This window comes from Scylla paramamosain, chromosome 32 (genome assembly GCF_035594125.1).
Source record: "Scylla paramamosain isolate STU-SP2022 chromosome 32, ASM3559412v1, whole genome shotgun sequence".
Lineage (NCBI taxonomy): Eukaryota > Metazoa > Arthropoda > Malacostraca > Decapoda > Portunidae > Scylla > Scylla paramamosain.
Window position 1 is genome coordinate 18,390,487 of NC_087182.1, and position 11,894 is coordinate 18,402,380.

Consider the following 11,894-nt stretch of genomic DNA (forward strand, 5'->3'; position numbering starts at 1 on the left):
CAGGTGTCGGACACGAGGGTATTAGATCAAAACAAATGATACGACTACGATGCACTGAGCGTGGCGCCCGGCATCACACACACACACACACACACACACACACACACACATCCTGCCCGTTATGAACGTGGGGCAGGGGAGGGTGCTTCAGGATCGGTGGTCGTGGCCTGATGGGGGGTCAGGCGCTCCCCAGAGGCACCTGCCTCGCCTCAGATCTCGGCCTCGGGCTTGGCAAATTTTGCATAGTTTTTGTTTTTCTTCTTTCTTGTTAGTGTTTTATTGTTCATTATTTTATGGAGAAACCACGTCTTTGTTGATTTTCAGGTGGAAGAGGCAATCCTTCAGTTGTGGTCGCGCAACTTAGGTATTCTTAGAAGTAATGAAAGAAAGTTGGTTTTCGATTTATTAGAAAGTGTGATAAGAATCTGTGACAGGATTTTTGGTAACACCAGCAGTAGAACTTGTGGGCCTTAGTGTGCTGAGTTTTTATGAGAATGTTGGGATTTTAAAGTACACGAAGAATGGGCAGAGCAATGAAAGGTGTGGAACATTTAATTTATCTCTATCTTATTTTTCAGTGTTCTTGACTTTTAGTGCTGGTAGGTATTTCTTCCGCAGTTCTATTTTCGGAGGCTTAGATGGTCGGCCTCCAATCTTAGGAAGGCGCAGGCACTGAGATTCATGCCGCCCCCTTGCACACCTCGATGCAGTCGCCGTCGAGGATAGGGCTAATAGGTTGCACGTGGGCACTCTCCGGCCACTGTGCGAGAGCTTGAAAACTGGCAGACCTCTCGTGGGACGTGAATTTGGGGCACCGCGATCACTATTTCCGAGCGCTGACCACTCTGCCACTGCGCTCAAAGTATATATACTCTTGAATGTGGTTTATCACACCTAGAGAGAGAGAGAGAGAGAGAGAGAGAGAGAGACTGAATGCAGGGTATACTCTCTCTCTTTCTCTCTCTCTCTCTCTCTCTCTCTCTCTCTCTCTCTCTCTCTCTCTCTCTCTCTCTCTCTCTCTCTCTCTCTCTTTCTCTCTCTGTTACCCCTTCCGGTAGGAGAAAATCAAGTCAACTGTAATGCCAAACTGCAATATCGGGACTCGTGTAAACATAAATAAAAGTAGTGTCTTGGTCCTAAAAGAGTCTTCCTCTCCCACATTCTGTAAGTCCCTATACTCTGGATTTTTATCGGCCGGAGGACAGGTGAAGGTGCAGCCAGAGGCCCATTTTCCTGACGATCCTGGGAGTTAATTTTTCCTGGACCTTCCTCTCTGTTGGAGTCTGTATTGCTGTCCCTGAACGACGCCTGCAGGTGAAGCGCAGTTAATTTTAGACAGAATGGACAGTTGAAATGGTGTTCTTTGAGTCGTCTTCCTCCTTGACGCGGACGAGATCATAGTCTGCCTCAGGAAGGTTCTGGTTCCGAGTCTCCGGGAGAGGGAGGGAGAGAAAGGCGGAAAGAAGTGCCATCATGGAGAACACTGCTGATGGAGCCCATACCGCTGTCTCACCCTGAAAGAGAGAGAGAGAGAGAGAGAGAGAGAGAGAGAGAGAGAGAGAGAGAGAGAGAGAGAGAGAGAGAGAGAGAGAGAGAATTACAATTCATACTATAATAAAACCTGACAACATAAACAAATGCTTAAGATAATCAATATACATATTTACTTGTATTTATAAAACTATCTCGTATTTATCTATTCACACACACACACACACGTTGGGTGCTGCTGGTCCCTCACCAATATATCGTTAATGTACGGGGAAGCAATGCTGCCAACTCTCCCAGCGAAACAACAATGGCAGATGGCGAGGGAGCGTTGGTGGGTGGTGAAGAGCTCGGCGGTGAAGAGGTAAACAATTTGGAAGGCTGTGGCCACGGCCATCTTGCCCAGCAGCGACAGGATGATCTTGGCTGAGACGGGAACTGTGGCCCGAGAAATACAAGTGATCAGTGAACTCAGATAAAATGGAAACAAGAAGAACAATGCAAAGGAATCATACGTTACCGACGAGAGTGAAGAACAAATATAAGACAAGAGACGTGGTGCGTGCGTGTTGCCTCTCCCGGGAAATGTATTAATATAAGAATGATATGTTGCAATGTGATTGTGCCTCTTGTCCTTAAAGAGACAGGAGATTGCAAAGGAAAAACTAAACGTTAAGGCTGACTTGTTCATCATCACTGCCTCTCTTTTCCTTTCTTCTCTCCCCACCTCTCCTTACCATTAGTGGAGGCGAACATGAGGCCGGCGTTCACGGCGATAAACAAGGCGCAGACGACGAACAGGCCAAAGAGCGATGGACGGCGGCCAGCCCGCACCATGAGCACCATCACCAGCAGGTAGGCAGGCACCTCACTCAGGCCACCGAGGAACATGTAGAAGTAAAGGTCCACGCTAGGAAGAAAATAAAAATGTTTAAATGTTTGAATAACTGTACTATACGTATTCGTGTTGATTTTTTTTCTTTTAGAGGGCGCTGACTAATATCGAGCATTAATTTCTTTTTCTGATCAGTCTGGGTGTGTTTAGAATGATTCTGCTATGGGTTTCCCTCGCAGAAAATCCGTAACGTATCAAATGGGCGGACGGGGCGCCCAGGTCCCGACGACAGCCTGATAGGGACCCATGAAGATGATAATGCAATTAACTTTTTTTTTGTGAATAAAATCTTTATGTAGTCTGAGTTATCAAGGTGAAAACTGTGTCCTAGTCATTCAGTCTGCTTTGTCATCTCTATCATTTAAAGATATTCTACACGCGTTTTAGTTATTAAAGATAAATGACTTTCCATTAACAAAAGAACGAGTACATAACCATGCGCTCATCTACAGCAGCCAGAGTGGCTAGAGAAATAAGTAACTGTGAGCAAGGGCGGTGAGTGCACGACAATTTTGATCAAATCCAAAAAGTAATTGGAGATGGAGAGTGCAGTGCGCGGCACAGTAACCAAGGCCCTTAGCGGTACCTCTACTGAACCAGAAGGTTGTCCTCTCCTGGAACTCCTTGGTTTGTTTGGACATGCTGGTATGTTTACAGTTTGCACCGTTGTAGTTGGTCAAACGGCAGCGCCGAAGAAAGAAATTTGATTTGTTTCTGAGTTGGTAGACACCAGAGACACCAGAGAAGGGAAGCATTCTCGTGCATTACCTGACGTTGTTGGCGTTGAGGGAGATGCCGTAGTATGCACAAGCCACGAAGATCCACACCATCAGGAGCAGACACATCCTGCCAGCGAGCTGAAGGGTGCTGTATGGGGACACCACGTATCGAAACGTGACCAACGCTTTATCTCTAATTTTGTGTTCACTTTCTCCTTTCTCATTATCGTGGTCACGCTGGTACTGCTCAGACCGCATCTGCAACGACAAGACACCATTAGCTTTAACCTCCTGCTCATGGGGAAGCGCTCAGCGGCCACGGGTCGTCTGCTAAACGTAAGAAATAATCTCCCAGTCACCTGGTGGCTGATGCGTGTGAGGGCGGCTCGCAGGGCGCCCCTGGAAGGAATCTTGCGACGGTTGGTAGCGGCGATCCTCACCAGCAAGTTCTCAGTGTCTTTGTAACGATCCTGCAGCAGCAACCAGCGAGGCGACTCCGGTAGAAACCTGCAGGATGTTATCAGTCACCATCATTGTCGTCATCATCAGCATAACAGTTAAGAAATATGCGTCCACGTTGCGGAAGTGGAGCGTTGTGTGACCAGAGATAGTATATCCATAGCAAATGAACACACTTCTTATCCTGATGATCCTTGGCGGGCCTCTCACCGCTGCTGCCCTCAGCCCTTCATCACTCACCTTCCGTATTGGTGACTGAAATGGGTCACCTCCTACAGCTTGTAAGCTGAGGCTATTACAACAATGTCTCAACACGCCTCACCACAACACGCGTCAGAACACGCAGCCACTTACCCCCTAAGAACTCATCACATTCATTTTTTATAGTTTTGATAAGTGAAAAATGTTTCTTTTTGAAACACACAAGACTCTTGATCAATAACAAACTGTTTGTACCAAAGGGACTTTCCTCATGCTAAATGAATAACAACATTTAGCATTTTAAGTCAGCCAATTGATGATGATGATGATGATGATGATGATGATGATGATGATGATAGTGATAGTGATGATGGTGATGATAGTGGTAGTGATGATGATTTTTACGATATACTAGTAGTGACGTTTCCTCCTCCTCTCCCTCACCTCCACGACAGCAGGAAGATGAGGTTGGGCAGAGTGAGGGCGGCCTGCAGGTAGCGCCAAGGCTTAATGAGGTAGGCGATCCCAGGCAGCATCATGCAGGCCACGGCCCAGGCCATGCTAAACAAGCTCCCGAAGGTGGAACGTGATGAGGGGGTGCACATCTCCATCACTGCAGCAAGAACAGAGACAAATGGAAAGAGATGACATGAAGAAACGAGTTATCCTTTCTTTTTTCGGGTGAGTACTTGCTTTTAGTTTCCTTTAGCGAAAATTGTGTACTTAGTGTATCTGCATTCAAGTCACAACGAGATTTTAAAAGCTCAGAGTCCATCAAAACTACGAACATTAGATTCGAAGTATAAACTGGGGATAAAACTGTGCAGTCATCAGAATTACATTTTGGGAGATCAATTTTGAGAATAAAACCGTCGATGTACACGAAATGGTCTACAGAAATTAAATAATTCCAAAAAAATTAACTCCAAAAAACATTTAAGTATTTTACTTATATATTTCTATTTTACTCACTAATAAGAAAGTTGCACGTAACGAGGGAAAATATGGCGGTAGAGTGCGTGCACTTGAAGATGATGAAGACTGTAACGGACGGAGATAAACAGCTGGCCAGTCCCTGCAGCAGGGCCAGGACCGACATACACAAGGCGACGGGGCGGCGGCCAAACCTTGTGGTGGAGGAGTGGACAGATGTTACTGGCTCTGGATACTGTTATAATACTTTCGTTAGCTATTACTTTTTTTTTGGGGGGGGGTGGCACCCATAAGACGAATAGGAAAATGGCAAGAATGAGAACGATGTCTTGTACAGCGGACTACAAGAATCAAATCCAAAAGACACAGTAACCATTCATGGGTAAGCTATTTACGAGTAGGCAACATCTGGGAAGGAAGAAACATTAGAGGAGACGATACTGAACACTGAGCTTTATAGAATCTCATTTGACAAGGGGAGAAGTAAGAGTTTGCCTTCACACGTTAATGTAGTTTTTGTCTGAAGAGCACATCTGGTGGCGGCGGTAGGATTCTAGCGTCTTCTCCCTGATCGTCAGCGGGGACAGAGGAAGGACCAGATTAATTCATTTGGAAGATGAACAAGTTATTGAGGCGAGGCAAATCTTAGGTAGGGCTGAAAATGGGATCTCTATTTTAATATGACATAAATACACACACACACACACACACACACACACACACACACACACACACACACACACACACACAGACACACACACACACACACACACACACACACACACACACACACACACACACACACACACATACACACATTTTCAAATATCCTCACCTGTCAGTGAAGAACGGCGTTAAGACCGAGGAGATGATGTAGCCGATCTGATTTGCAGCTTGCGTAGTGGAGTACAACACTCGCCGATCACACACCAGGTCCCACTGCACCAGTGTGAATCAATTAACGTACACACAGGTACACACACACAGAAGATAGATAAGCTAAAACGGATTAATGAAAGTATTGTACAAATGAAACGTCGCTCTTACCATTCTGTACATGAAAAATTTGGCTATATCTAATGGGCTGTCATAATATGAGGCACCTAGATGCAGCCATGCTGAATAAAATACCTGATAAAATAAGAAGCTTTTCGACTCTGAAAACGTTAAGCTATGGACCAAAAGGGAACAGGCTGGTGATAACTCGACACGCCTGATGTGTTCATCTTGAAGTGTAATACTTTACTGATCTCTTGATAGCTTTAATTTTTTAGATATTGTCACCATCTTATAACATTACTAAACAAAGTGAGAAAGAAACGCCGTGATGCAGTGGTAATGTTAATATTCATGGAGTATTATGAGTCCTCAGGTGAACGGGTTCGAATCCTGGTCATGGTCCGAGGCTGGGAAAGGCATCCTGCCGGGGTAACGGTTCCCTAATGCCGAAACCAAAATCATCCGTTTGGACGTTCTGAGGCACCGTTCTTGCCCTGATTCAAGGAAAGCTGGACGTAAGATCGAAAAGGAAAGAATAGCAAACTATATAAAGTGAGAAACACACAGACTGACCACACTTTATAATTTACTGGTCATGTAGAACAATAGTCTCAACGTTTAATTTTACGAAGAATATCGGTTATATTATATAAAAGACAAATTATTTTCGAATCCTAATAATTAAAAACGAATAACCTAGGTTTTTGCCCCGTCTGGTTGTCTGTAATAAAGACTTCTATTCCATTCATAAGTATTTAATAATAATTTTGAAACACAACTAGACGCCCGATAAAAGATGTGGCGATTCCTCACACTGAAACACTCCCAGTAAACAGTCTGTCCAGTGTGAGTCGCAGATCAGGTTAAAATCTTAGAACCTACTCCCGCAGGAGGCACAGGTCCTCTCGCGCCTACCTCAGTCACCACGGAAGACTCGTGCTGCGTCAGGTTGAAATCTCGCGCGCTGCAGGAGACGACCCGGGGAGTGTCCTGGTCGGCGAGGTCGTGCAGATAGGTCACGGCGGCGTCGTACCCCAGCTGCGCCGCCTTCGTGTAGTTGTAGTCGTACATGTGGCACTTGTTGTGCTGCCCCGTTTTGTTGCTGGGGGCGTGTGTGTTTAGTTTTAGTGGGTAATTGTGCGTGCACACACACACACACACACACACACACACACACACACACACACTCTCTCTCTCTCTCTCTCTCTCTCTCTCTCTCTCTCTCTCTCTCTCTCTCTCTCTCTCTCTCTCTCTCTCTCTCTCTCCCCGATGACCAAGCTTGAGACAGTCCCCAAGGATCGTGACACAATGGCACGATCAAATATCAAAAGAAAAAAAAAAAAAACAGCTCTTAACCATTGCCTTAAGGCTGCTCATTATTGTTCCACGAAAGGAAGGACTGCCTGAGTAGTGAATGAGTGAGTGAGGACTTACTCAAAGGGAATAGCAAAGTCCAGGATTTGTTGGTCGGTCCAGTTGGCCTCCTTTAGGGACTCTACGCGGCACCAGTGGTCTGGGGTGACGCCGAAGAACTGGTAGGACATGGTGATGAGGGCGTTGAGTAGTGTGGCTGCCGGAGGGGACAGAGGACAGAGATGTGACATTACGGATCCGCGAAGGGGAAACATTAATTAACTGAATACCGTTGCGATGACAAACCACGAAATATAGAATCTTATTGGTAACTAAAATTTCAAAGTTTGTCCTGCCTTATGAAGCATGACGAGGGAGGCTGGCAGTGCTAAGCGTGCTTCCCACACGTCCCTCACTCACAGAAGGAGCAGACCAGGAAGAGACACACATTCCAGCGGCCCCGCGAGCCAACCATATTCATAATGTCCTCGAAGCAAGTCAGGGTGGACGCTGCGTGTTCATCCTCCCCGTCCATCTCTTCACTTAATGACATCATCTCTTGCTCTACATCTCCGTGAGGACCAGCAGGTGTGCTGCTGCGAGTGCTTCCTTTGTGGTGTCTCCCATCCTCGTCTTGTTTTCTTTTTGTAAAAAGATTTTTCGCCATCCTTTCTGTGAAATGCAAAATAAATGTCAGAAATCTTCCCTTGGTGTTTATTAAGTGTGATTGCTGAATGAATCTGCGGCTGCCGACAGAGAGTAAGGAGGAATTCTTTTAGTGACCACCCCGACGGTCTTCGTGGTGCCCCGATACGCGTGCTTCATTCTTCACCTTTCAGCGATCCTCACACACGTGACAACGATTCCTGGCATCTTTTTTGTCACTTGAAGCAACCCCGTCTTACTCTGCGGATATCTGTGACATGGGCCGCCCGCCTCGCCTTGTGCCCCATCATTGAGGTTTGCTTCCTCAGTCTGTCCGCCACCTTCTTGTCTCAGTCTGTTCCGCACCCTCCCGCTTCAGGCATGTTTTCTGAAACGCTTTCCTCTTTCACATCGACTATTTTCAAAGGCCACAGACATGATTAGCCAGGTTTTCAAGTGTTTCTCGTGTTAGTAATGTAGAAATCTTGTGAATCTGTCACTTGAACAAGAAAAAAATAAATAAATAAAAGCTTAAAACTCCGTGTAACTTTAACTACATCTTTTTGAATGTAGTGGAGATGCGGTGCAGAAGTGTTTCAAAATATGGTCCGCCACGCTTCAACCTAACGTTCTTTTCTATCACAGACACTTTTCTTGTAATTTTGATGTTTTCTTTGACAATCAACACGCCTCCATATCGTCTAACGCCCATGCTCGGCTTCTTGTTCTTAGATATTTTGCAAAACTTATTAAAATCCGCTTTGCAGTGATTGAGATTTCACTTTTTTCTTTCTCTCTCTTTGCAACAAAGTGCAAATGTTATGTGGAGAAGCAAAACTGCAGGATAGTGACGTGGCGCCCTAACTTGTCATTAAAGATATTGTTAAACGGTATAATCTTCTAAGTCTCTTCAAATTATCACAAAATATTTTCTTCGCTATTTCTCAATCTCACCAATATGAGAGGGAGAAATCCCCGCAATATCTTTACAATACTTGACTGTCTTGAGTCCCTTACCGTTATTTTCTTTTGTATAATTATTGTTACTGCTACCATTACTACTTATACAGTACTGCTATTACTGCTACTGCTACTGCTGCTGCTATTATTGTTGTTGTTGTTGTTGTTGTTATTATTATTATTATTATTATTATTATCATTATTATTATTATGGAAAACAGACAAAAGGCTCACTCTGGAAGAGCCAAAGACTATGAGCCCAGTATGAGCTCAGAGAGAGAGAAAAAAGCTGCTAAGAAATTACTACTGCTGCTGTTGCTCCTATCGCCGTCATGGGGATTGCGAATGTTTCTTAGCTAATATAAAGCTGTGCAAGATATCAGATGTTTCGGTCGTTCTTGCTGCTGTTGCTGATGATTATGATGATTCAGCTTGAGGATGTTTAGTTTGCCATCCATGAGGAATAGAAAGTGAAGGTTGTGGTATCAGACACCGTGTAGGACAACAAACTGATGCTTCATCATGAGGATATTGCCTTGATTAACAAACATGAGCTGGTTGTAGTGTGTGTGTGTGTGTGTGTGTGCTACAAGTATTGTGGCCCTATGTGAAACACACACACACACACACACACACACACACACACACACACACACACACACACACACACACACACACACACACACACACACACGCGCGCGCGCGCGCGCGCTATATCGCGTTTGCTCTCATGACAACGAATAATGATGCAGAAGACTGGTTGTCTAGTTCTCCGCTTTGCACATTTTAGTTGCCTTGTATTTACGATAGGCAAGGATGAGGTGGTGGCGTTCTTCCAAACCGGTGGGAAATTGACCGTGGAGGCCGTTCACACTGTTACAGTGGTGTGTGTGTGTGTGTGTGTGTGTGTGTGTGTGTGTGTGTGCTGTACTGCTTCAAAAACCCTAAGACTTAAATCTCAGTGTGTTACAGCTTGAGACATCCACTTCTGAAACCACGGAAGGCGCCCAGTGAGCAGCACCTCAAGGGTCACCACAGGAGGACGTCAACTCCATACGTGTATGTTTGTCTTCTCTCTGTAAACAAACCGCCAAGTCTTACCCGCTGCAGTGGCCGGCGTTTGTGTGGCCGCGTGCGTCACTACACTGGCCATGTTGCCTGAGGGACGCGCCCCACCGGCAGATCATGTTGTCAAAAGTCACCAGATTCATCTCGCACAAGTCGCTAAAAGTCACTAGGCCATATTGCGCCCCAGCTTTGGTTGCTGTTGATTATTATTATTACTATTATTATTATTGGGTTGGTAGTTGTATGCTTCTCAGTCTTAGTGTTTGACAGTTCGTGTGTTTTTCCTGTATCATGTTGGAGTTTATCAAGGTAATAATTTCTTTCAGTGAGTTTCATGAGGTTGTTCATCATTCTTATTCCATATGATCAGAACAGAGAAAATTTGTATTGTATAGCCTTGAGAATGCATAGCGTGAGGCATGGGTTATACAGTCTTTTAGTTGATACAGATCTAGTTACTTGTGTGAAACAAGCAGTAAACAATACCAGTCACCGCACCTCGAAGCAGAGTGCAGATCACGTGCACAGTGGCCTCCCTCAGTGTTATTTGATTGTCTCTAATCATATAAGACGCACTTGTGTTTTCAAGGGCACGTGATGAGTTTGATAAACTTTACTTAATATTATTTGCATACGAGTACATATATCTACGACTTTTGCGATCTTATACAACTTCTGACAATTAAACACATCCTTTACAAAGCAATAAAAGTTACATGATATTGGATTCGTCTCTCTTCAGTTAATTTTTATTAAAAATATCAAACACTTCACCAGCATATTTCAATTCGAATGTCCTCAAGCAGTTAACATTCAGTAACATGCAAAGTACATCCTTCACATACATAATTTCCCTCTCTCAATATCCCCTCTCAATATATAACATTAACATTTTACTCTGGACAGTGAAACTGTTACGCTATATTTACGATTACTGCGACAGGCGGCTTGCCCATATTGACCCTCTCTGGTCTGACAGCTCTGTGCAGCTTCTGTTGTCTCCCTCTGTTCCTATTTCCTGCACCACCTAATAAGCCTCATGCTGATTTTTTTTTTTCTTATCCCGAGAAGACTTTCATTGCCATAATGTTAATTTTTCAATAACTTCTGTAAATCTTATTTTCTTTCAGTCAGGAACAAGGAGGAGTTTTGACAACTATTGTGCCCGCTGTCCGTCTTTTCCACATCTTAGTTATCTTAGCTGACCAGTGAACTTCTGGTTCCCTTGTCAGTTAATATTATGGTAACAACCTGAACATCGCTTACCAAGTGGTAGTCTGTTGTTTTCTCCAGGTCTATTATCTTATCTGTTAGTCTTATGATAACCTACAGCATATTTATTATCCTCGGCGATCTCTCCTCATCTCTTATATATCACGTTGTATCAGCATATCGTAATTTTTTGCACGGAGGCCGGAGGCTGATATGGTGGTGGTGTCGTCAAGCAGTTTCGGGTGTGACGATCGTAACTTGGAGGTGGTGATGGTGGTGGTGATGGTGGTGGTGGCGGAGTGACGTAATGGCTCAAGTGGGTGATGATCGTAACAAAACTTGTTAGAATGTAGATTTTTTTCATGTACGGGAACTGCGCACCTGGATGCTTAGCCAACACTTCGGATTATGACTAAGCCGTTTGAAACTCACTTTGTTTGGCTGCTGCCGCTGCTCATACTTTGCTCTGCCAGCTCGACGTGCTTGGCTCAGCGGCCTACACACGATCCTATTGTTACATCTGGCATCCTCCGCTCGTCGCCACTAATAAACGTACGAATAAATCATACCAGTGGCTCACACCTCTGAGAGATTTATTTCAAACTTCATGTATTTCCAGACTTTTGTTAGCCCAAAGGTTCCTTTATGATTGCTATTACCCTTGTATAGAACTGTATTTAGAAATACCAAGATATGACTGCTAAAGAGAAGAATAACAGAAGAGGAGGGAACAGCGAAACTAATCCATATATGAACCAGGAGGGAAGAAGCTGTGGCACTATGGTCAGGAGGTCTTGCGGGGCGGGTGTTGAAAGGGAAATAGTTGAAAGACTGAACTGAATTTCAGAAGCTGTTTACTGGTGGGAGTGTATCGCACTCTAACAGGTTAATGTTAGAGTCTCTAGAAATGGCGGTTGTGAAAGTTATCCGTTAACAAATAAAACTGATTCTCTCTGTGGTGT

General features: G+C 44.5%; 1 protein-coding gene across 2 annotated transcripts; it reads right to left on the bottom strand.

The window, feature by feature from the left end:
- Positions 1 to 389: 389 nt before the first annotated feature.
- Positions 390 to 9,833, bottom strand: LOC135089339 (organic cation transporter protein-like). Of its 2 annotated transcripts, XM_063984898.1 has the most exons (13): positions 9,754 to 9,833; positions 7,468 to 7,719; positions 7,129 to 7,264; positions 6,610 to 6,796; positions 5,531 to 5,634; positions 5,197 to 5,262; positions 4,735 to 4,889; positions 4,207 to 4,375; positions 3,462 to 3,609; positions 3,152 to 3,360; positions 2,226 to 2,398; positions 1,742 to 1,926; positions 390 to 1,514 (listed from the first exon to the last, which is right to left on the bottom strand). In XM_063984898.1, exons 1-13 carry the CDS (start codon positions 9,803 to 9,805, stop codon positions 1,332 to 1,334), a joined length of 2,019 nt encoding a protein of 672 aa, XP_063840968.1. In that variant the 5' UTR covers positions 9,806 to 9,833; the 3' UTR covers positions 390 to 1,331. The 2 variants fall into 2 exon arrangements, with proteins under 2 accessions (XP_063840968.1, XP_063840969.1); XM_063984899.1 differs by lacking the exon at positions 5,197 to 5,262.
- Between the last annotated feature and the right edge of the window lie 2,061 nt (positions 9,834 to 11,894).

Excerpts from the sequence above, each read along its gene's own strand:
- LOC135089339 (XM_063984898.1), bottom strand. The coding sequence starts at position 9,805 with ATGGCCAGTGTAGTGACGCACGCGGCCACACAAACGCCGGCCACTGCA. Across the intron at positions 7,265-7,467 it reads CTTCCTGGTCTGCTCCTTCT|CCACACTACTCAACGCCCTC; the intron begins GTGAGTGAGGGA and ends CCCCTCCGGCAG. Across the intron at positions 2,399-3,151 it reads CTCAACGCCAACAACGTCAG|CGTGGACCTTTACTTCTACA; the intron begins GTAATGCACGAG and ends TTTTCTTCCTAG.